Source organism: Anas platyrhynchos, chromosome 4 (assembly GCF_047663525.1).
Source record: "Anas platyrhynchos isolate ZD024472 breed Pekin duck chromosome 4, IASCAAS_PekinDuck_T2T, whole genome shotgun sequence".
Lineage (NCBI taxonomy): Eukaryota > Metazoa > Chordata > Aves > Anseriformes > Anatidae > Anas > Anas platyrhynchos.
The window spans coordinates 13,762,488-13,787,665 of record NC_092590.1 but is presented as its reverse complement, the minus strand read 5'-3'; the positions used below and the strand labels follow the sequence as shown (position 1 = coordinate 13,787,665).

The 25,178-nt window shown below is 36.9% G+C and overlaps 1 protein-coding gene across 7 annotated transcripts in view; it reads left to right on the top strand.

Moving 5' to 3' along the window:
* Nucleotides 1-11,628, top strand: part of CCSER1 (coiled-coil serine rich protein 1) — a 682,619-nt gene extending 670,991 nt beyond the window's left edge. For 6 of the 7 annotated variants that reach the window (XM_072037037.1, XM_072037036.1, XM_027455716.3 and 3 more), the window contains one exon: nt 8,476-11,628. In XM_072037037.1, the coding sequence (XP_071893138.1) occupies nt 8,476-8,958 (483 nt within the window). In that variant the 3' untranslated portion in view covers nt 8,959-11,628. The remainder of the gene's footprint in view (nt 1-8,475) is intronic. The other variant, XM_027455718.3, reaches the window with a different exon arrangement.
* The last annotated feature ends 13,550 nt before the right edge of the window (nt 11,629-25,178 follow it).

The window sequence follows — 25,178 nt, the reverse complement described above, 5'->3', positions numbered from 1 at the left end:
AAAAATGTATAAGGCACAAGGTGGAGGTCTTAGAACAACATATTATGTCTACATGGGACATCAAATACTGTGCAGAAATACTGGTTCCACTTGCAAAGCCAGAACAATGTGTCAGCACAGCAAGAAATGTCAGCTAAGTAGCACTATCTTTCAGAAGGGCTAATTAGCACTTGTGCAGGTTTCCTGCTTGTAATTCCAGAGCAAGCTCTCGTGTTTCCTCGGGACCTTTGTGTCATGCTTCACTGTTCATACTGGATGAGATATGTTCTCTTAAAATGCCCCTGGTGTTCCCATGGATTCACGCCTCCATTTGCTATCTATTCACTTAGGTTGCAGTTATGCAAAAGAATCTCAAGGGTAGAGCCTATGATTTTCTATACCACTGTAGCTAAAAGCATAGCACAAGTGACCCTTATTTCTTGGTCTGGACAAAGATAATGAGACCCGAAGTGCTGGGTGAGCACAGGGCCTATTCTGTCACCTTGAATTTCCATTGAAGCTGAAGGGGTTGGAGATCAGTAATAAAGGGGCAGGAGATCGGTAAGGAAATAATTTAGAGAACAAAAAGCAAAGTGTCTAAGACAAACTCTTGGGTGAACTCAGAAGAGAGAACAGTTATATAAGAGTTGCTGGAAGTGGGGGAGTTGGTTGGGGGAGTTGTCTTTCCTAAACATGGGATGTTTCTACAATTAGGCATTTAACATATTTTTAAACCAGGAGTAAGAGTCCATTGCATCTTTCTTACACTTCATCACAATTTGTCCCAAGGTCCAAAATAAGAAAAGTCTGTCTGGTAAAAATTGCTTTCTCTGGACTGTCTTCCTGATCTTGAGGAGGTCTTAGATAAGATTCGTTACCTTACATAGTATGTCCTACTGTTCTGTAGTCATGTTGCTGGAACACCTTTACTACTTAGTAGTTTCTCATTTGAATTTTTATAGTTATCTGAATTTTAAGCCATAGATTGTGACAAGGGGTATTCTGTATCTAAATTAATTTTGTATCTCTGTGGAAGAATGACTAACAATGGTGAATGGCTCCAAAGTTCTAAATATTTAATTTGAAAGGTATCGTAAACAGCTGTAATACATAAAAATTTCTATTAGCTTTAGTAAAGAGAAAAATCTTTCAGTTAGCCCTATAAATGCAGTATTGAGAATGCAGAGTAGTGAGTTACTGCAAATTACTGGAGATTAATAGGAAATTCTTTACTGTTTTCTTCCTACTTTATAAAACAATTACATCCTTTTACACCTTGATGACATAACTGTGTTTTATTAGTTATACAAATGGAAATTTTCAAGGATAATTCCATGCATTAAAAAGATGAGCATCTTAATTCAGCCCTCTTTGGTGTACTTACCACACTGTTGTTGCTATCAGAAAATCTTTCCAGGACATTAGCTGAACACTCCAGGTCACTTGTATTCAACTGGACTGTTGATTAAAAGGGCATTACAGGAAAGAGATGTGCATTCTAGCCTGTATCTTAATTGTTGCCTTCAGTAAGTAAATAAAGATTTCAGAAGGCTGAAAGGGAGAAAGAGAAATGCTTCTGATCTATGGCGACTGCATTCATTCTGTAACTGATGGCAGCAGAACCTGCAAATTGATCAGGAGCTGGTTCTTGCTCATTGCCTGTTGATACAAGTCCATTCCTTATTTTGACACACTGGGCTTTGCTTCTTTCATGTATCACATGTTGCCAGAAGGCAGCATCAGTTGATCAATAGGTGCAGATCTGGGTTTAAAAGCTGCAGTTATGGTCTAGGTGTTGCCGAAATCGGTAAGAAAAAGTGCTTTTTGAGAGACTTGAATGAAGAACAATTACCTACTGCAACAAAATCACATTTCATATTGGATCATCTCTAGGCTGGAAGCTGTGAGCACAGTAGTGAGGAGGTGGAGAAATTAAAGAGCTGACATAGTGACAGATGTGGCATACCAAAATACTGAGTTAAACTGTGTTTTGGTAAATTAGATCTGCACTTACATAAACTGTCAAAACTACAAAAGGCATCTGAAGGGTTATAAATTCAAACACATGATTCAGGGCTTCATCTTTTCCATACTTTGGAGAAGTATAGCATTTTTGTTTGTTCATTTGTGGGTTTTTTTTGTTCTTTTTTTTTTTTATCTTCTTTATGTTGCTTTCTATTTTATGAATTTGGGGCTAAGATGGGAAGGGAGACAGTCCTGCAAAAGGTGCTGAAGTCACTTCAACTGAGACCTGACAAGGGACAAGTGAGCTCTGCTGGGCTATGTAGTTAATACTACATTTTGCATTCCTTGTGTACTCACAAACACAAAAGGAGGAAGTGGTAGAAATCTTGAGAGAGTCCAGAAAGTCTGTAGGCTCCTGTCAGAATAATTACTCTCCCTAGAGTACACGTCTTTTAACACCTCTGAAAATCCTTTAGGGTGGTAAAACCTTGTTCTTCAAATGCAGTGTTGTTAGTTGGTTGTCAGGATAGACTGGGTGCACTGTTGACAGGTTTCTGTGTGTTTTTACTCTCTGTCTGCTGCCAGAATGGTGTATTTAACAAAGTTGCTCTACTTGGAAGAATTATATTATAGGCATTTAAGACTCCCGGTTGCCTCTGGGCATTGGCATCTTAAAAATCTTCACTTTTGGGGGGTGTTTTTTTAATTCACATCTTTTTCTGTCATTTTATATCGGTGCTTCATCATAAGACGTTCAGCAGCAAAATCCATTCTCAAATGTCCTGCAGCAATGTTGTCTTGTCATTAAGTATTGTCATATTTCACTCGCTGGGTTTGGAAATGGAAAGTGATGAATGGCTGCAGTGTTTTTTAATAACATGTCCCATTCTGGAGTTTTCTATAAGGGTAGTCAATTTTCATTACTTTAAAGTGGGTTGCTGAGGGTTTTTGGTTTTGTATTTGTTCTTATTTCTTTTTAATATAAGAAAAGGCTGCCAGAGTGACAATTACACAGAGCAACCCTCAAAACAATTTATTGAACAAACATCTTGAGAACGTTAATTTACAGTTTGGGGTTCCCAGTCTCCATGGATTTAGCATCAGTGTGAAATGATCAAACCTAGAATACTTGGACCTTTCTCATTTTCATGTACTTTAATGCAGGGTTGACCATGATTCAGATCTATCAAAATGTTATTGTATTGTAAATCCATTTATTTTGTTTTGTTTTATTTTAGAGAAATAGACTCCTTACGCAAGGGAGCATCCACTTTTTTTGTATGTATCTGATCAGGAAATTCAGATGTTTAAAACTCTTAGTATAAGACATTGTTTTATTTTGGCGTATTTGAAGCATCAAGGGAGGCTTTTACTTTATTCCCTGTATGTATAACTTTTGAAATAAATTTCAGAGCCACATTTGCATCCTAATTGTAGCCTATTTCTTGGGTCCACCATTAAGCAGAGATTAGGGTGGCCTTTGGGGATGTCTGCAGAGAAGTTGGTGGTTCTAGCTAAGCTACTGATAGAGATGAATGGATTTTTTAAAATTTATTTATTATTATATTTTTTTTTTTGGCCTCAGCAGTCACCAGCTGGCAGATCAGCTTCTTGGTGCACTGCCAAGCTGCAGTTTACAGCAGCCTTGCAGCTGCTATAAGCTAGACTGGAACATACTTGGCATGAAGCCACCTTCAGCTTTGGACAAGAACTCAGCCTTCAAACTGGCAAACAGATGTGCTGGGATTGTGGCTTTGCTCACTCATGTCTAATGCTCATGGAATGCATTTGTACCTGCAAGTCTAAAGCAGAGAATTGTCTGTAATACTTCTACAGGAGAAATAGGTTAAAAATGAAACTTTAATTTTTTTTCTAAAGCTTTTTTTTTTTTTTTTTGGGGGTGGGGGGGGATATTTTTTTTATTCTGCGTAGATTATGAGGATTCTGAATAACTGTAAAATAGACCAGCAAGAAAACTGATAGATCTCGTAGAATGAATCTCTCTTACCTTGTTAACAACCTCTGTCCTATTGCTGGAGGCAGAGTCAAATCAATGTCATACAATTCTGTTGATTTATTGTAAATTTCAATTGATGCTTTAAAATTTAGGTAAATTATCTCTCAATTTGTCACCACATTTTTTGTTTAATTGTTCAATACAACAGGAATTTCATCAAGTTCCATCTTCACAAAGCTGAGAAAGACCTTCCCCAACCACATACAAATTATTAGACGTGTTGTTACATACACACACACTGTGACCCCTCCATTAGCCAACATCTTGAAGCCAAAATTTTGGAGACTTACAAACCCAGTATGTGTTTTCTAAAATGAAAATATGTTAAATATAACCCTGAGAAGGAAGAGGAAAGAGACACCACAGCATCAGATATTCACAATAGAGCATTTCATTTAGATTAATACTGTAATTTAGATCAAAACAATATAATCATGTCTTGTACCTTTTACTGGTACCCAGGTTCAATAATATGCCTTTATTTGAACATATTTATGCACTCATTTTCAAAACCAGTTGGTTGCTCTGTATTAATTTTAGAACATACCTTGATGGTAAATATAGCTCATAATAATCATTTCCCTACTCTGCTTCTCCTTCTCCTTCTCCTTCCTCTTCTTCTTCCTCTTCTTCCTCTTCTTCTTCTTCCACTTCTTTCTCTTCCTCTTCTCCTCCTTCTTTTTTCTTCTTCTTCACCATCAAGAGACAAAAATAACTGCTAAGCCATTCTTAAGACTACAAGAGATCTCATATCCAAGACCTCCAGTAATTTTCTTGTTTATCACTAGAAGTGGCCTCAGTATCCATGGCTGCAACCATCTGCAGTAAAATGCTTAAAGTCTGATTATTCACAGGTTGTATTGGTTTTGACTGAGTAATCTCGTTGAATGAGGACAAAAGGGATAGTTGCTTATTAAACAGATAAATTATGCTTTCATGGGCACTTCAGTAGAAGCTGTAAGAAAGGGAAGCACTTAATCCTAGACATTTCACTGAGCAGTATGCACTACCATGAAAAGTTGAGGCATTTTTATTAAAGCAGATCAATGCAGTATTAGTGTCTATTTTTGCAGTGTTTGGGCAAGGTTATGATTCATCTTAAATGTACTGTAATGTTTTCCATCAGTTTAACTTCAATTCTCAAAGAAAAAAAAAAGGCAAATAGTGAAACAATTTTAAGCACAGAGAAGAAAACGACATGAACGAGAGCCAACATGGATTACAAATCAAATCAATTGCCAAACCAATCTAATTTCATTCAATAGAACAGTAATAGGCCTTCTGGCTAGAAGAAAAGCTGTAGATATCAGATTTCTTGCTTTTAGGCTTTGTTAAGGCTTTTGACACTGTTTTTTTAAACATACCATGCAAACTAAATGAAACAAATATAGAACAAACTGCAAAACCATCCTTGGATATTACTTACCAATGGCCCAGTGCAAAAACAGAAGGCTATACTGAGTAGGGTTTTATAGTGTCCTCTAATATTCATTTACTATTTGGATTATGGACTAGAGAAAAAATTTATTAAATTTACAGACGTCCTGAAGTTGGGTGGGAAATAAAACGTGTTAATGGATAAAATTGGAAGTCAGATTGAACTTGATGTATTAAAAGTCAGAGGGAAAACGAAAAAGTTCAGCAAAGACAAATGAGGAAATAGGCTATCTGACAATAATCAGCTGAAGAACTTTGTAATGGTTTTATAGACAAAAGTTTTGGAACTATTGTGGACAGACAGATGACCAGGGAATTACCTTAAGTACTATACTCTTGAGCCATGTACTTCAAGAAAAAAAAAAAAAAGTGGAATTACTGAAAAGAATTACGACAGAAAAGGCAAGTGAAAATGACTCAGATCTAAAAGATGAGGGGAAAAAAAAAAAAAGATCAATGTGATATTTTAAGTTCTAGAGCAAAGAGTAAAGGGTAGCTTGACAGCATTCTTCAAAGACAAAGAATTATTTAAAGATGAAATAGCAATTCTGTCAGGAACAACATGGCAATAAGCTGATCCTGACCAGAAGTGTAGAACAGACTAGATGTCCCGCCATGAAGCTCCTCCCAGTACTATGGTACTATGCTATGGTGCAATAGAGTATTTCATATTTTCTATAACTTTGATTATTCTTATATCATAGCAGATTCCTTCCCTCAGGGAACAATTTAAATACTTTAATTTACATCAGCAGCTCCTAAAGGTTTTGTTTGATTGTTCATTTGCTTCTTTGTTGTTGTTGTTTTTTTCTTATTATTATTATTTAAGAAAAATGAAGGAAATGCTTGAAATGAGAAAAAAAAATGGAATAAAAAAAGCTTGAAATACTTTCTTTTATTTTCATTAAATTCATTTAGTATATTTAAGTGCAGACAGACATATTGGTAATCTTAGGATATTTATGGCTGTTGTGGAATGAAACATCAATTTTTAGGTTGTCAGAAAGCATAGGTGAGACATGGTAACTCCAGAAACATTCTCTTACCACAAGTATTATATTTTTACATAAGTATTATATTAAATATATATTTTTGGCAGGGTATTGAATTTGAGTCCCTTGTCCCAGTAGGAAGATTATATTTATTTTTTATTAATAAATAAATAAATAAGTGATTAAACTTACAGATAGGTCTTCCTGGCAGTGACTCCCTAGGAATTAAACTGAATTTCTTCTCAAATTAAGCAATATTTTTTATAGGTGTTCTACTCCCGTTTATGAGTAAAGGCACAATCAGCACTGAATAAAGTAATAAAAATGTTACACCGGTCCATTTTTTTTTCTAGAACTACCAACTCTGATGTCTAAAATGTGCTGCAATACTTGTACTTGTATCCAAACCTACATATGAATCTGCATAGAAGCATGACCATTAACCTGACTACACACATTAAAAAAAAAAAGAAAAAAAAGAATTGTAAGCCATGACTATTAACTATTAATCTTATGCGTTGCTTAAAAAAGACATACATGCAAAATGATATAGATTGTCCTGAAACAATGCATATGTTCCCAATGGAAGCATGGAAACATCCTGAGATGTTTTTTAGCAAAATATTGTTATAAGATTTGGGAGTATTTTTGATTCCCTCTGCTTTATTTTATATATATACACACATATATATATATATATATGGCATATAGCAATGTAAAAGTCTAGAAACTGTGACTATGACTTCTTAGAGTTCTGTTGCAGAAAAACTGCATGGTATAATATAGATTTTATTATATTTTTTTTTTCAAATGAATGGCAGAAATTGGTGCTTTCGACAGAAAGCATGGCAGAGATAAGACAAGGAAAAACACATGTTCCAAAATAACATAGAAAATAAAGTACTATTTCCTCACATAATTGCAGAGATAACACAGATTTTAAGTAGATTGCATTAACAATTTTTGAAACTCATTTCCAAATATTTAATCTTTGTTTTGCAAAAAGGTGTCATATATGCTTTGCAACAAGTTATAAAGATCTCTTATGAAGCTTTCTTATGAAGTCATGTAGACCTAAAGCTCAGGTTCTAGGCACTAGACTTCTGAACATTCAATACTTGGCTAGTGCAATTCCTCAGCCAGAAACATATCTCCCAGTGAACTTGCCTATTACAGTCTGTCATAGAACAGGCAGAATCTTGCTCTGACTATACTAATATTTTCCCCTTAACACTTTGTTTTAGTTCAGACAATGCAAATATATGTTTGCTAAATGTGTGGAGAGAAGGATTAAATGTTGTCTCACAGGCTAATCATAACCTCTCAGGCCAGGTGTTCTGCACATCAAAATGAAGCATCACACTATATGCAGACCAGAAGTCCATAGTAATTTGCTTTACCATGAATAGATAAAGCACGTTTATTTACACAAATGTAAATGCCTGTATGCTCACACAGCAAATCAAAATTTATTAACACTCTGGAATCCTTACACTGTATTTTTTTCAGGCAGCTGGTATAAAATTACTGTTCTGCTCTGGCAGAGCATTTCGACATGTATTTGACTCTAAGTGAAACACCTAGATTCAACGGACATGGAAAGCTGGGCTTAAATGAGGCATGAAGATATTCTTAAAACACATTATTAACATTTTTTAATAATTTGAGAGTATTAAGTGTTGAACTCTATTCAATAAAAGTTCTTGTTTCATCACATAAAATGCTTTTGAAAATCTGTTACCAGTTCATGGAACTTTATTATCCTTTTATATTGTTCTGGAAAAAAAAAAAATCTTTTCTGATTTAAACTATTTTTTAAGGAAATACCCCAGACCCTTACATGTAATAAGTATTTTTCAGTGTTTCTGTTGTTGTTGTTTTTAAATACAAATTAATACTTCATCCATTTTATGCTAACAATGTTTTGGGAGTTTTCTCGGCATTTGAGATTCATCTTTCATTTTAATTCTCCAGCCCCATCCTCTGTACATATGTAATAAGGAGTGTTTTATACTGTCTGCTGTTTTCCTGCTAATATGTTCTGTTGCTAAAACTTCTGGCTTTTGTTTGTTTGTTTTGCCACAGGTTACATATCCAAACAGAATGGTGAACCAAAATCTCAGCACAAGGGACAGAAAGTCAGTACATACTCCCACAGAGGACCCTTTTAGATACTCAGGCAACCGAGCAACAACCTATGAAAGCAAAAGCTGTCAGCTGTCTAATTTGTGCCTGAGCAACCTCCTGAAAGAGAAGGAGATAGTGGAAGTCATCAAGCATACTAGAGGCACATACGAAACCCTCACTTCAGAGGTCACCCAGAACGGTTTGGCCACCATGGCACCAAGCACAGCAAAGCCAGCATCCAAGACAGACAGCTACCCACTCTTCTCAGGAGCTCCAAAAGACCAAACTGCTGTACCTCGGCAACATACCACTTTCACAGGGAGACTTGGCCAGCCTCCAAGGGGACCCATCTCTTTACACATGTACAGCAGAAAAAATGTTTTCCTCCACCACAATTTGCACACAGCAGAGCTGCAGACTTTAGGTCAACAAGATGGGTAACAGTGCATTCTTGCCGTGGAAGGAGTGTCAACTGAAAGGAAACATAAGCTCACCTACAGCTCAGTCTTAAGTTTTCATCTGCTGCTACCTTTACATGAAAAAAAAAATAAAGTAAAAATTAACATTGTGTATAGGTTTCATACTTTCCCATGTAGGACTGTAGCATATGGATGAATTAGATTGTTAAATAACTAGATTGATTTGTCACGCAAAAGTCGCTATTGGTAGAATAAATGGGATCATTTGCCTGGCACTGATAGTCCAAAATTGGCTAAGTATTTTTTTCTTTTGTCTTTATAAGCCACCAACACAACCTGAAGTTCTAGAAGGTGATCTTAATACTATGTATGTTTAATAATTTTACTGTTAAAGTAGATGTGAGGAATGAATAGGTACATAATTAGTAAATCCACTTGAAATTCATATGGACTAGGGAAACAGTCAGAAGTCTCTGAGGACCACCCTCTTCTTAAAACTACAATAAAATTTACTCACTTGTAGAGGTGTGTTACCACTTCTTGCTGTATGTATTTTACGAATGCCTCATGCCACAAGTAGAGGAAGTAACTGATTTTCTTCCTCTAACAGGAAATCATAGAGGCTCACTGGATATTTGAATCAGAATAATTGGAATACATTCTGAGGATGGCAGCCTGATTTCTTGAGTTTCCTTTCCTTCTCCCTGCCCTTTTCTGGCTAAATTTGTTCTACTTTTTTGTTCTATGGAGACATGTCACATTGTGGTGATGATTGTGCTCTGCAGACACTGTCGCTCATGACACAATTTGACAGTCTATGTATATAAAATGCATCATATAATTTCATTTCACTTGCCAAAACAAAAACAAAAAAAAATCGATCAAACAAAAGGTGAAAGACTAAATTAAGAGAAATTGTCTTATTACCCAGTCCAAATTATCTGTGTAAATTGTGATATTTGTAGACCATATCTGCACTTAATGACCTAGTTTATACCAACTCAGCAGGTTTGCTCATCTTAATATATTACATGCAAGTGAGATGAATCTAATGCTACCTGACATGCAGCATGCTGGTCTCAAGGGAATGTAAATTCATCTGATCATGCTACGGAACCTGAAGACTTTTCAATACCAGAAGATCCTGTTTTCCCCTTTCATAGGGATTGAAAACAGGCATCTCAAACAAGATGTTCTAAACATGTGGCATTTACTAAACTTGACACTTAGTTTGCAACCTCCAGCAGGTAATCTGTTTAAATGATATTAGCATGTATAGTTAGCTGCTTTTAAGTAATCCGGCACGTTCAAGTATGATAGAGGCAGATCAGATAAAAGTCACCTCTGTCTTTAACTGGCGATGAATAATGAAAGGCAAGAGTATGGCACATTCCCACACAAAGAAACAAACTAGTGTGACAACTGAAGTAGCATACAATGAAAAATGGAGCTTCTGTAACCACTAATAATGCTGTAACTTTTAAAGGTAAATCCCATAGGGCATATAAAATGAATTAACAGCATAGATTTTAACTAGTTTTACAAACATCTGCTTAACTACTTAATATTCAGATGAATACAACAATTGGTTAGATTAAGAAACAATTAGATTATGAACTTGGCAGATTCTCTGCAAAGCCATTTTAGCAGTCTGAACTTTCGGGACTATATTTATTGATTTTAATTTGGTTAGAGTAAATTTGATGACATCATCTGATGTTGAAGAGAGCAGGTTTTGTCTACATATGATATGGGGGTAATTTTGGGTGTCCATACAAATCAATATAAACATTTGCCAAAAGTGTTCATGTTTTTATACATGTGGGTGTGTGTTGCTACTGCCAAAACTTTAAAAAGAATAAAATAAAAATAAAATGCAAAAACAGTTTGATCAAATGAACTATGGGTATACAAGACTCCCAGGCCTGCACTGAAACTCATAGTTTAAATTCTACCAAAAAAAAACTATATATATAGTAATAACAGAATGTCACTATTCAGAATTGTGTTTTCATCTGAGCAATCCTTTAAGGTTATGGTAGATTGAAAGTACAGTTGTTTATTATTAACAATACACTTCAGTCTTGTTCATCCCAAGAGCTGATGTATGCAATTATATTTCAGATCTGTAAATAAATTAACATACACTGTAATAAGGGTTTTTTTTCCCTATGATACAAATGTACTATAAGTGCATTTAAAAACAAAAACACAAAAACAAAAAACATAACCTTTTCAATTTTAACTTACTTACTGTATCTATAGTTGTTGGTGATTTGTTTGGTTTTTGTTTGTTTGTTTGTTTTCTGGAAAATGGACTTTTGGATTACAATTTCTTAAAAAAAAAATCCAACTATACATTTCAAAAGAAACAAACAAACAAACAAGAAACACATTTTAAACATTACTATTTTCTTGGAAAATCTTTTATAAATCTGAAACTTAAAAAAAAAATCTGGAGAAAACAGTTCAATTAAAGCAAGGGATATTTTTAAAATGTCATCTTGAAGGTGTTTTGTATCAGTATTTTCAGCATTGTTATATTATTTGTAATGCTAAGTGTAAATCACACCCAGAGAAGGGTATTAGCCACATGTTAATGTACAGTACAGCAGTAACTGTAAAACAGAGGTCCTTTGTTTGATCCTCTTGTATATATAGTAAATTATAAAGTGACAACATGTGGACATTCTTTCAGTGAATTGATTCCTTTGTACTAAAAATCTCTAGTTTTTTAAGAGTTTCATGTACAAAACGATTTATACATTTCTCCAAGGCTGTACATACCCAAAGACATGACACTAGGGAGAAAAAAAAAAAAAAAAAAGAAAAAAAAAAAGTGTTATTTTTGCCACAGGTGTTTTTTTGTTGGTTTGTTTTTGTTTTTGTTTTTTCTAATATATTTCTGTATACAAACCATAACTGTAAAATTTTTACTGAATATTTCTTCTTCTTGTTACTTCCATATTTTTTGGTGTTATAGAGGGCATTTTAAGGAGAAGGAAATCCCCAAAGAAAAGCCGTTTCCATTTGAATCTGTGTCCCATTTTTCGAAACAGTTACTTGGCACAAGTAACATTGTATGTGCCCCAAATATTTTTTTAATAATTTAATACAGCCACATCTGGAATGGTATACTGTCTCTGTAATTATCCTTACTTCCCCTACTAGAATAAGTTCATTCTACAGGATGCATTAATAGCATAAAGTAACATACAGGAAGGGATTTTTGATATACCCTGTGCACATGAATGAAGTAAAAACTGTGCTTGCACATATTGGAAGGAGAAAATTTTCCAGAAACCTGACTCTTATTTAGGCTATTTGACAGCGTTTGAAAACACTCTGTAAGATAAATTTCTGCTGCTTTTTAAAGATAGCTCATCCCTCTATATACAAAATTAAACAGATGGAATAGGTTCCTTTTTTAAACCCAGACTGTTACATTTAACTTCATTGCTTTTAATTCCAAAATACACACATCCATGAAAACGTTATAAGGGTTCCCTTCCCTTCCCTTCCCTTCCCTTCCCTTCCCTTCCCTTCCCTTCCCTTCCCTTCCCTTCCCTTCCCTTCCCTTCCCTTCCCTTCCCTTCCCTTCCCTTCCCTTCCCTTCCCTTCCCTTCCCTTCCCTTCCCTTCCCTTCCCTTCCCTTCCCTTCCCTTCCCTTCCCTTCCCTTCCCTTCCCTTCCCTTCCCTTCCCTTCCCTTCCCTTCCCTTCCCTTCCCTTCCCTTCCCTTCCCTTCCCTTCCCTTCCCTTCCCTTCCCTTCCCTTCCCCTCCCCTCCCCTCCCCTCCCCTCCCCTCCCCTCCCCTCCCCTCCCCTCCCCTTCCCTCTTTTGAAGAATGCATTTCCAGACTAAGTTAAAGGGTTTGAAGCATTTGAAAGTTTACCTAGGATATTCACATTGGTCCCACAAGTGCATTCCATTCACTGCCTAAAAATTGATAATTTTCCCTTTCTTAAAAGCCAATTGGAAGTAGCAAATTCTGGCTGCACTTACTGATTCACTTGATACTATTAAATATACAGGACACACTGCAAACTAATAAAAATAGGCTATCCAGAAATCAGTACTGTCATTTATATAACAACAGTTATACCATGTCTCCATTGGTTTGATCATCGACTTCTGTTAGACTACACTGAGTTGCATCACCTGATGATTGGGATTGTGGACTTCAGTCCACCTTGTCTTAGTTTATGCAAAAGATCTCTGAATTTTGAAATCTTTTCTGTTTTACAGAAAACGATGAGAAAAGACTTGACATAACTAAAACACCAAGTCACAATCTAGAGCAATTGTCCTTTTTTTCTTCCTTCACATTAGGGAAAAAAAAAATCCTATAAAACTCCTCATATATCTCCATAAATCATAACTTAAATGCAGTACAGTAACAGTGACTTCTAACAAAACTTTGAAATAAATACCTGGAGCAAAAAATCCAGTGGAGTCTTCTTACAGACATTTGGAGTTGTTTGGAACTGTGAGGTCTGTATCTTGGTGTGTTAATGAAATATGTCCTATAGCCTCTCCTCCTTCAGCCTCACTACAGATGATTTTATTTATTTATTTATTTATTTATTTATTTATTTATTTATTTATTTATTTATTTCTGGCAGAGAAATTATTGTTTGAAGCCTGTGCTAGATAAAACAGACAATGCAGTGAGAAAGTATGCTGAGGAAAATGGTGGAGGCCTTCTCCCGTCTTGGAGAAACATCCAGCATTCTTCTGGGAGGCATTTTTATCTTCCACAGTCAGCAAGAAGTTGGCAGAGATCCCTCAGGAGAAGAACATACTTAGAGCATGCAGGGCCATAACTGCCTTTAAATTGCCTTTACTCTAATGTGTCCTACATAAGGCATTCTTAAGATTGTTTGGAAATTTCAGCAGCTGCAGAATGAGTTTTGCTGGTATTTAGCCAACCAACTTAAAGATAAAAATGCCATGTGCTGCTTTCAACTCTAGCTGTTCAGACCTTGCTTCATTGCTGATTTTCTGTCCAAGTTGTAAGAGTGTACACACCGTGATGAATATGATACTAACTCCTTACAGTATAAAAGACAGTGGAAGTCTGTCCTCTAAGAGGCTCAGATTTGCAGTTTAAGACAACTGCCTAGATTTAATTATTATCAGTGTGAACTTCAAGGATTTTCAGTTGTTGCAATGGTGGTGGTAAGGAAACATTGATCTATTTTGGAAATATTTGTTTAATTTTTGTTTGAATATACTTAAAATATCCCTCAGTATTTAAAGGAAAAAAAAAAAAACTTTTATAACCATAAATTTCTTATAAATTCTCAGTAGCCACAGTTGCCAGTTGCATTTTGTAGTGCTGTAAAATATTTTAGATGTGCCATTTTTGTTGCATTCATTACCAGCATTACTTGTTATTATTTTTTGCCCTCAGTCCTGTGCTTAAAGCACAGAGAAGACTTCTGAAGATTTCTGTAGAAGTAATCCTGTCCTTATGAAAGCAGAGCAAAAATAAACTTACCTGTGTGATCTATGTAATCCCTTGGGATGGAAAACCTTTTCAGATTGATCTGAACTAGGAAAGATTTTCAGATTGATCTGAACAAGGAAAGATTTGTGAGAGTCTGATGGATGTGACAAATGTCATATCTGTTGTTTTCCCAAATCCCTATAGAAGTTACAGAGGATAAAATACTCCACAGAGAAGGTTTTTCTAGTGTACAAATAATACTGCCTTGTATTTTATATTGCCACCCTTGCTGTGCCTCTCTGGAATTCAGAAACAATAACTTTAAGCATGTACATAGGCTGACTATGTAGACAAGCTACACCACAGTACCATTTCTGCTTTAAAACGCCTCCTCTAGATTCTTTTATCTGATCACTAAGATATTTAATCTAACCAAAAAGCATCTCAAACTTATTTAAGCACCTGTATAGTAAAATACTAATTTGAGACTGTTTTTATCACATTGAAGAAGCTCTGATAGGGTATTTTTTTAATGTCTGTAACAATGGTAGTAGTATAGTAGAATTTTAATTTATATTTATTTTTCCATTATGTCAATGCACTTTATATGAGGGCTTAATGTGAATTAAAAAGTAGCCTGCATTCTTTTTTCTTACCTAAACTTAATTTCAACAGGGTTCAGAATTCTCTAGTTAAGTTTAAGCATGTGAACAATCCCATCAACATAAAACAACCAAATTCTGATTCTTTGAAAAGGTAACAAACAAATAATGTTTTTGTCTAACTTAAATAATTTCATTCATATTTATTGTTTGAAAGGTATGACATCTACATAGTTTTTCGTTTTTTGTTTATATATATAAAAAAATATATATATATTTATATATATATATATAAATACTCATCAAAACCCTACTTTTTCAATTAGAAAAGATACAAACCAGCCTTCCTGCTTAAGTTCCTTGTCCATCTATACCATCAGGCTTTGTTTTCCAAATCATTATTTATTTTTATGTTTTTAATCTATTTGTTTCTCATGGTTAAAAGTAAAAAAAAAAAAAAAAAAAAAAAAGAATAAAAGGGTTTTGTACACATTCTACACATTGTGTGTACAGATAATTACAAGAAGAATATAAGAAATCAAAGTTCTTAATCAGTGATGCATCTGACATTGTTTACGTAAGAGGCTCAACAGTATATAAAAATCCATGTAAGAGGAGAACAGATGTTTTGTAGCTGGGAAAAATGTGATGGAAGGGTAAAAGGTGACAGATTTATAGCTTTTATTCTGTTCTGATAGCTGTTTTCTGTTAAATATACTGAAGTAATATTTAGGCAATTAACCTCTTGGAATAGAAGGAGTTGATTACTCAACACCACAAAGTATGGTTCAAGGTACTTCCATATTTTGATTTAATAACATCCAAGAGAATTTACATCGTTTTATTACTACGGTGTTATATTGGTCTGAAGTGTAAGCAGAACAACACAATTGCAGTTTAACATGGAAAAAAAAAATAGAAGAAAAAAGAGTGTCTATCTCTAAAAGATCTATCTCTAAAGCCTTGCACTTTGTGTAGTCATTTCTAACTATCTGAAGCAGGTTTGTATAGTTGTATTTCATGCAAACATGGTAGCACCCTTATACTAGGTACTGGTGTTCTCTAACTAATGAGGAAACATTGAAGATGACCCAGACCGAATGTCAAAGAACTGCAGTTAGTTAATAGCATCATGTTTGGTTTTGTAGTGTGTTTTTTGTTTGTTTGTTTTGTTTTATTTATTTTTTTTTTACTTTCCAGTGGAAGACCATGATTTTTTTTTTGAGAAAATTTTACACAAATATCTCCATAAGGTGTGACTTTCAACTAATTTGGAGAGAATTAAAATTAGGCCAAAGCTGAGCGATTCTGAAAGTTATGAATGTTCTTTAATACTGACAATGGTCATAAAATATTTTTAGGCAATTTTATTAAAATATGGTGTTCTACTTTGTGTATTAAAATTAGTTATGTTATTGTCTAATTTTTTTAAAACTTCTGACCACTATAAAAATTGAAGGAATAGACATTGATTTTTGCATTATATGATGCAAGTAACCATTTAAATTCAACAACAATCAAATCGTTACATAATATTGTAAACTATTTTTAATGTAATTGAAAAAAATTGTATTTGTAATTGAAAAAATTGGTATTACATGAATAAGGTGCTTTGAAGTAGCAACAAAGATGAGAAATAGAGGAAAATATTGACAAATATTATAAATAAAATATAAATAATGCACTGTTGAAGAATATAGAAAAAACAATAGTTCTACATGAGGCAGTGGAAGACTTTTTACTGTTAAGAAATCTAGGATTTCACACTGATGATTTTAAATGTAACTTTTTGTAAGTAATTAAGTAATTTTGAAAGATTTATTTTTTTTCTAAGAGATAACAGACTTGAAAAAAGAACTTCAGATCAGTCTTGGAGTAGAATTTACAGTAGCGAAGATATCTAGCCCTACAGTAACTACCAGTTAAGTTCAAAGAAAGTTGTAAAACATATCTAAGATCTGATTGGACAAGTCTATTAGTAATTTTTTGTGTGTAGCCTACAAAGCCATAAATTAGTTAAATTCTAATTCTTATTTAACAGGTAGATATTATTTAATATTCAAAAATGTTCAAGGCATAACTCTAACCTTTGATTTTAGTGTCAGTTTCTTCTCTGGTTTTCTTTTTTTTTTATTCTGTGTTTTTAAAAATAATTTTGAGGCTTTGTCATGGACATTTTCAAATTCAATTTTTGTGCACTAACTGAAAAAAACAAAAAACATGTCACCTTTGGATACAAACACTGTTGCCTCTGAAGAATATCAAGCAGCATTCTGTTTGCATTCTGTTTTTTGTTGTTTTTTTTTGTTTTGTTTTGTTTTACTTTTTTTATCAGATTACTGAGGACATAATTTCTGTGGGTTACTTCGAAACTTCGAAGAGTTATAGCACTTCATTAAACAATACTATGGGATTTTATTGATATCATTTAATGAATATTTGTTTGTTCTTATTTCTAGTTGGCATCTTTACTTTTACATTTGATGGAAAAAATATATATATTATTTTTCAATATTTATATGGACTTCTAAGTTTAAACCTGTGTAGAGGTGCAAATTCAGATACTTCCATATCTGAAGTGAACATAAAGGGCTCTTACAATTTTTCTTTCTTTTATTTTTCAAAAAATACAACTTGGTTAATAAAAACCGTGTTATTCTATGATGATCCTGTGTTGTTTTTCTTTGAAGTACCTATCTTACACTTATTTGACTTTTCTTCATACTTCTGTTGGTGAAATACATGTTGCACTTTAATAAACACAAACACTTTAGAATCTTAATGCAGTTATTAGCAATCTGTTATAAATAAGACTTGTATTATTTATCCCCTAATCTCTTTAATCACTTGATGATAATTGTACTTTAAAGCTGTTTGATACTACTCTAACTCACAAGTGCAAGCACATCTTCAGAACTTTATACACAATCAAAAAGGTATATACAAAAATTAAAAAATCTATGGTGCTAATACTGCTAAAACCACAGGAATTTTCCATTTTGTCCTGGCATTTTGTAAATTCTTTACTATACTATTTCCTGAGTATTGAAGTAGTTTTTTCATCCAGAACTGTTCTCAGTTCCCAACACCATTTCCCAATTGTTCTTATTATAAAATTTTAATCTCCATAATCAAATAAGGCTTGATTTTATTTTGTTTCTTCTCTGCTACTTCTTGTTCTGTTATATTCTTTTGCTTATATTGCAGGTATGTTTGCTTATTGTCCATAACAGTGTTTCAAGTAAGGATGTTATAACATAGTCCTCCACTTCGCTTCATTTTCCCTGTAGCATATTTAAACGATTCTCTTAACCTTCAAAGGCCAAAATCATTATTATTACTTTGATTCAAATATATGAAGAAATAGGCAAATTATCACATTTGCAAGGCTGTAAAATATTTGTCATTGCTAACAGTGTTCTATTAATAAATAAAGTATGAAGAGCAAGAAGATTGATGATCCTGCAATAATTGATAATCTAGTGGCCAGCAAAAATGCTACTTCAGCTTATTTCTGCATGTGAATATTTCCTACACACTGGACTCTCAGTACAGCAGGTTTATTTGGCTTTATTTTACACGACCTACGGCAAGCAATTTTCAGTCCCAACTGTGAAAGACTCAGCCCGGTCTCCAACTCTGCATCCAGAAATAGTTGTACCTCATTTCACAGTATTTATATGTCTATTACTCTGTCAGTAATAATGCTAAAATATATCTCCTACTCTAACCTCTTTGTTACTGTTACCATACATTGTTCAGTATCTGCTCCATCTCAGTGGTGTACATAGTGATGTTTCTAGCATTTAAGTGCCTTTCTGGAATATGAAGCCTAAAATTTTACATATATTTTATATATATATGCATATATATATATGTAAATATCTTCAAAGGAAAAATATCAGTAGAAGAATACTTTCTAACCTCTGATAGCGTTATACCAGTCCATACCTATACTCAATGCTGGTATTTCCCTGTGAATTTAAATTACGGTATATTTAGTCTTCTAATCAATGAAATGAAAATCAAATTAAATTGAATTGGAAGGAAGTGGAAGTTTCTTTGAAATTTGCACAGGTCATACAGAATGTTTAGGAAGTAAGGAAACTTCCCTAAGTGACAACACTTCTTTGAAGCTTGAGGAGGCTTAGCTGTGTTGCCAAAATGATGGACAGCTTAGCTTTTGTATGGCGATTGTCTATAAAATGACTGAGAAATTTTCAGTGGTTACATATTACAGATGTTTCCTTACTTCCCTCCAAATCCTCATTTTTTATGAGGAACAACAGGACAGGAATTTATTCCTGAACACATAAATAACTCAAAAGCTACTGATGACTCAGAGTGAAACAGTATTCTGTAAGCAGCAAAGTCATTTGTTAGTTGTTTCACTGCCTAATGTGAAGTTCAAATTAGGATTTTGGGGAGATACTCTGGGAGATGCAAACAGATCACCATTCTGTTGCAGTTATACAGCACCATACTTGCAACATTTGCAATAAAAGCAATGGAAGCAATAAAAATTGGAAAGCATTATTATTTGTAATGTTTTATTTTATAATAACTTCAAAAACATGATGGATATTGTTGCTGTAGAAAACCACATGGAGGAGAACAAGCTAAATTATTTTTTTTTTGTTTCAGGTTTAAAAAAATAATAAAAATAAAAACACTAATATCTATTAATCAATAAATTAATCTCTAACATATTTCAAGTGTTGAAAAAGTTCTAATAATAAGCATTGTTCCTTGAATTCACCTTTCTTAATGACGAACATGAACTACTTTATCTAATAATTAAGTTTTATGATCCATAAAAACTCTTCCATGTACTGACTTACTTCAAGTTAACTTATATGTGAGTATAATTGAATTTACATGTGACACTGTTTTAAGCAAACTGATGTTATGCACAATTCTATTTATAGGCATACATCTCACACATCTACCTCTGATGTGCTCCATAATATAGATGTGCACTCTTATTAGCAACACCAGCTAGACCAAGGCTCTGCTTTAAATTAATTCTCTTGTTTTAATCATTCTTCCTTTTCTCTCTTTTTTTCTCTTTTCTTTCTTAACTTTTTGTATTCTCTTCTGTAGTTGTTACAAATTTTGATCTGTAATGTAAGGTATTCAGAGTCCTTTAAGATAGCTTCTTGAACTGAGTTTCACCTGTGCCTGATTTAAGTATCAGGTCATGAGATAAATACCTGACCTCAGAAAGGGCTGAATTTAAAAGGAAGTTATTGATGTCAAGGTTCTTCCTTAAGTAAAAACACAGAGGAATCTAGAGGTATATAGTATATTTTCTGGGGAGACGATGCAAACTGTATGATGAATTAGCTCAAAGAAAGCCTGAAAAATGGTAAATTGTGTAGGAAGAAGTTTAAGAGAAGAAGGAAATACAACACTAAGAATGCAGAAGAGCTCATTAATTGAAGACAAGCAGATGAATTTTAGATCCAAAATCAGGAAAAACACAAAATACTTCATAAAATCATAGAATGAATTCTAATTCCCCCACAGTTAAGAATATCTTCCTTATATCTAATCTAAATCTACCCTCTTTTAGTTTAAAGGTATTCCCCTTTGTCTTATCACTCCACCACCTGACAGTAAGTCCCTCCCTAGCTTTTCTGTAGGCCCACTTTAGGTATTGGAAGGCCACTATAATGTCTTCCTAGAGCCTTCTCTTGTCCAAGATGAACAACCCCAACTCCCCCGGGACTGTCTTCATAGGAAAAGTGAAGGTCATAGGAAAAGCCCTCCAGTCATATTCATGGTCCTCCTCTGGGCTTGTTCTAATGTTTCCTTATGCTGTCCTTATTGTGCTGGGTGTCCCAGAGCTGAACATAGTCTTCCAGATTGGGTCTCTCAAGAGCAGAGTAGAGGGGGAGAATCACCTCTGTCAAACTGCTGGCTACACTTTTTTTGATACAGCTCAGGATACAGTTAGCTTTCTGGGCTGCAAATGCATATTGCTGGCTCATGTTTCATGTCATGGCTTCCTACCAACCAACAACCCATGACATTTTCATCAGACCTGTTTTTAACCCATTCTGTGTCCAACCTATATTTGTGCTTGGGATTGTCCCAGCCCAGCTGCATGACCCTGCACTTGTCCTTGTTGACCTTCATGAGGTTAGCACAGGCCCACCTCTCAAGCCTGTCTGTGTCCCTCTGGGGGATATCCCTTGACATCTCTTCCCTCCAGTGTGTTGACCACACCACACAGCTTGGTGTCATCATCAAACATGCTGAGGGTGCACTGGATCCCACCCTCCATGTCACCAACAAAGATGTTAAAGAGCACTGGTCCTAGTACTGACCCCTGAGGAACACCACTCATCACCAATTTCCACTTGGACCTTCCATCTTGACCCACTGACTGCAGCTCTTTGAGTATAACCATCCAGCCAATTACTTACCACCAAGTGGTCCATCTATCAGATCCATGTCCCTGTGTTTTAGAGACGAGGATATCATGGGGGCAGTGTCAGATACTTTGCACAAATCCAGGTAGATGACATCAGCTGTTCTCCTGTCCACCAGTGCTGTAACCTCATCATCAAAGGCCACCAGGTTTGTCAGGCATGACAAATCCTTAGTGAAGCCATGTTGGCTGTTACCAATCACCTCCTTACTTTCCATAAGCCTCAGCACTGTTTCCAGGACGATCTGCTCCATGATCTTGCCAGGCATAGAAGTGAGACTGACTGATCTGGATTTCCCTGGGTCTTCCTTTTTTCCCCTTTTTAAAAATGGGGGTTATGTTTCCTCTCTTCCAGTCAGTGGGAACTTCACCGGACTGCCACAACTTCTCAAATATGATGGACAGGGGCTTAGCAACTTCATCTACTAATTCCCTCAGGGCCTGTGGATGTATCTCATCAGGTCCCATGGATTTGTTCAGGTTCCTTTGATGATCTTGATTGTGTTCTACACTGTGTGGTTCTTCATTCTTCCAGTCCCTGCCTTTGCCTTCTGGGACTTGGGCAATGTGACTAGAGCTCTTGTCAGTGGAGACTGAGGCAAAAAAGTCATTGAGTACCTCAACTTTCCCTGTATCTCTGGTAACCAAGTCTCCTGTTCCCTTCTGGAGAGGGCCCACAATTTCCCTAGTCTTTTTATCACCAATGTTCCTATATAAGCAAGGTCCCCTGGGAAGCTGCTCTTGAAGGCCTTGATGTCCACCAGTGCTGGTCACTCTTTAAGCAATGCCTCCTAGAAGCACAAGATCTGGCAATTCCTAAATACCGCAAGTCAGGCAGGCGTGGCAGGAGGCCGGCGTGGCTGACCAGGAACATTCTTATGGAGATTAGGCGGAAACAGAGAGTGTTTCGCTACTGGAAGGAGGGCCAGGTGACATGTAAAGAATACAGGGATGCTGTTCGTGTCTGTAGGAAGAAAATTCGTGTGGCTAAAGCACACCTAGAGTTGAAGCTGGCTGTGTCTGTGAGAGAAAATAAAAAGGGTTTTTTTAGATATGTGAATGGAAAAAGGAGAACTAAAGAATACATAGGGCCGCTCCTTGACAGGGAAGGTCTTCTCACAGACGATGACATAGGCAAAGCAGAGACGCTTAACACCTTCTTTGCCTCTGTCTTCAATGCCGATGATGGGCTTCGGGACCCAGGGTGCCCCGAGCTGGAGGACCGGGATGGTGGGGATGACGAACTCCCAACCGACCCTGAACGTGTGCGGGATCTGCTACTCCACCTGGATCCCTACAAGTCCATGGGTCCGGATGGGATTCATCCCCGGGTGCTGAAGGAGCTGGCGGACGTCATCGCGGAACCTCTCTCAATTATTTTTCAACGATCCTGGGAGTCTGGAGAGGTCCCGGTAGACTGGAAGCTGGCAAATGTTGTGCCGATTTTCAAGAAGGGTCAGAAAGAAGACCCTAGCAATTACAGGCCTGTCAGTCTCACATCAGTGCCTGGTAAAATCATGGAGAAGATGGTTCTCGAACGTATTGAGGCGCACCTGGGGGACAATGCAGTCATTGGTCCCAGCCAGCATGGGTTTGTGAAGGGTAGGTCCTGCCTAACTAACCTGATTTCCTTTTATGATAAGATCACCCGTATGGTAGACCAAGGGAAACCAGCTGATGTGATTTTTTTGGACTTCAGCAAGGCTTTTGACACGGTTTCCCATAGGATCCTACTGGACAAAATGTCCACCATACAGCTAAATAAAAACATCATACGATGGGTGAGCAATTGGCTAACGGGCAGGGCCCAAAGGGTTATGGTGAATGGGGCTGCGTCAGGCTGGCGGGCGGTCACCAGTGGGGTCCCTCAAGGCTCCATTTTAGGGCCGGTACTTTTCAATATTTTTATAAACGATCTGGATGTAGGAATAGAAGGCATTTTGAGCAAGTTTGCTGATGACACCAAACTTGGAGGAGTTGTGGACTCGAATGAGGGTGGAAAGGCCTTGCAGAGGGATCTGGATAGGTTGGAGAGCTGGGCGATCGCCAACCGCATGAAGTTCAATAAGAGCAAGTGCCGGGTCCTGCACCTGGGACGGGGAAACCCTGGCTGCACGTACAGACTGGGCGATGAGACGCTGGAGAGCAGCCTAGAAGAGAGGGATCTGGGGGTCGTGGTAGACAGCAAGTTGAATATGAGCCAGCAGTGTGCCCTGGCAGCCAGGAGGGCCAACCGTGTCCTGGGGTGCATCAAGCACGGCATCGCTACCAGGTCGAGGGAGGTGATTGTCCCGCTCTACTCTGCGCTGGTGCGGCCTCACCTCGAGTACTGTGTGCAGTTCTGGGCACCACAGTATAAAAAGGACATGAAACTGTTGGAGAGTGTCCAGAGGAGGGCTACGAAGATGGTGAAAGGCCTGGAGGGGAAGACGTACGAGGAACGGCTGAGGGCACTGGGCCTGTTCAGCCTGGAGAAGAGGAGGCTGAGGGGAGACCTCATCGCAGTCTACAACTTCCTCGTAAGGGGGTGTCGAGAGGCAGGAGACCTTTTCTCCATTAACACCAGCGACAGGACCCGCGGGAACGGAGTTAAGCTGAGGCAGGGGAAGTTTAGGCTGGACATCAGGGGTTCTTCACAGAGAGGTTAGGAAGGGGTTCTTCACAGAGAGAGTGGTTGCACACTGGAACAGGCTCCCCAGGGAAGTGGTCACTGCACCGAGCCTGACTGAATTTAAGAAGAGATTGGACTGTGCACTTAGTCACATGGTCTGAACTTGGGTAGACCTGTGCGGTGTCAAGAGTTGGACTTGATGATCCTTAAGGGTCCCTTCCAACTCCGGATATTCTATGATTCTATGATTCTATGATAAGTTTTTCTTATTGTCCTTAATGTTCCTGGCCAAATTTTATTCTAAATGGGCTTTGGTTTTCCTAACCTGATCCCTGGCTTCTTGTAGATTTTCTCTTTATTCCTCCCAGGCTACCTGTCCTTCTTTCACCCTCTGTAGGCTTATTTATTTGTGTGCGTGTTTGTCTAGGAGCTCCTTGTTCATCCCTGCAGGCCTCTTTGTTGGGATGCATAGCTCCTGAGTTTGAAGGAGGTGATACTTGAATATTAATCATCTTTCTTGGACTCCTCATACCTCCAGGGATTGTCTGAAGGTATTCTTACAAGCAGATCCCTGGAGAGGGCAATTTTTTCTCTCACAAAGTCTAGGGTAGCAAGCTTGCTGTGCTCCCTCCTTACTGCCCTCTGAATGCAAACCGGCACCATTTCATGGTCACTGCGACCAAAGCTGCCCTAGAGCTTTAGATTCCCCACCAGCCCCTCCTTATGGTGAGAACGAAGTCCAGCGCAGCTCTTTTAAGTCGGCCGAGGCCGCCATTTCGCAGCCACTCGCCGAGGCGATCGGCTCCGGGGCAGACGTGTTCTGCAGCGGAGCGGGGGATCGAGGCGGGCAGAGGTTTTTTTCTGTCATCGACATCACTCGAGGCAGGCAAAGGAGCCGCCAGGAGCCCGCAGCCCTCGTGAGGGAGGCTGACGAGTCACGGGCGGAGCCAGCAGTGGCAGGAGCAGGGCGTTTATATCGGGCATCGCCGGCATTTTGCAGCCACTCTCTGAGGCAGCCAACCCTCTGGCTATGTAAAAGCAGTCCCTACGGAGCGCAGTTAGCGCAGGCAGTTTGCACAGGGCAGGGAGGAGTGCAGAGAGGATCCTCTCCTCCCTTTCCCACTTCCCTTACTCTTCCTCTCT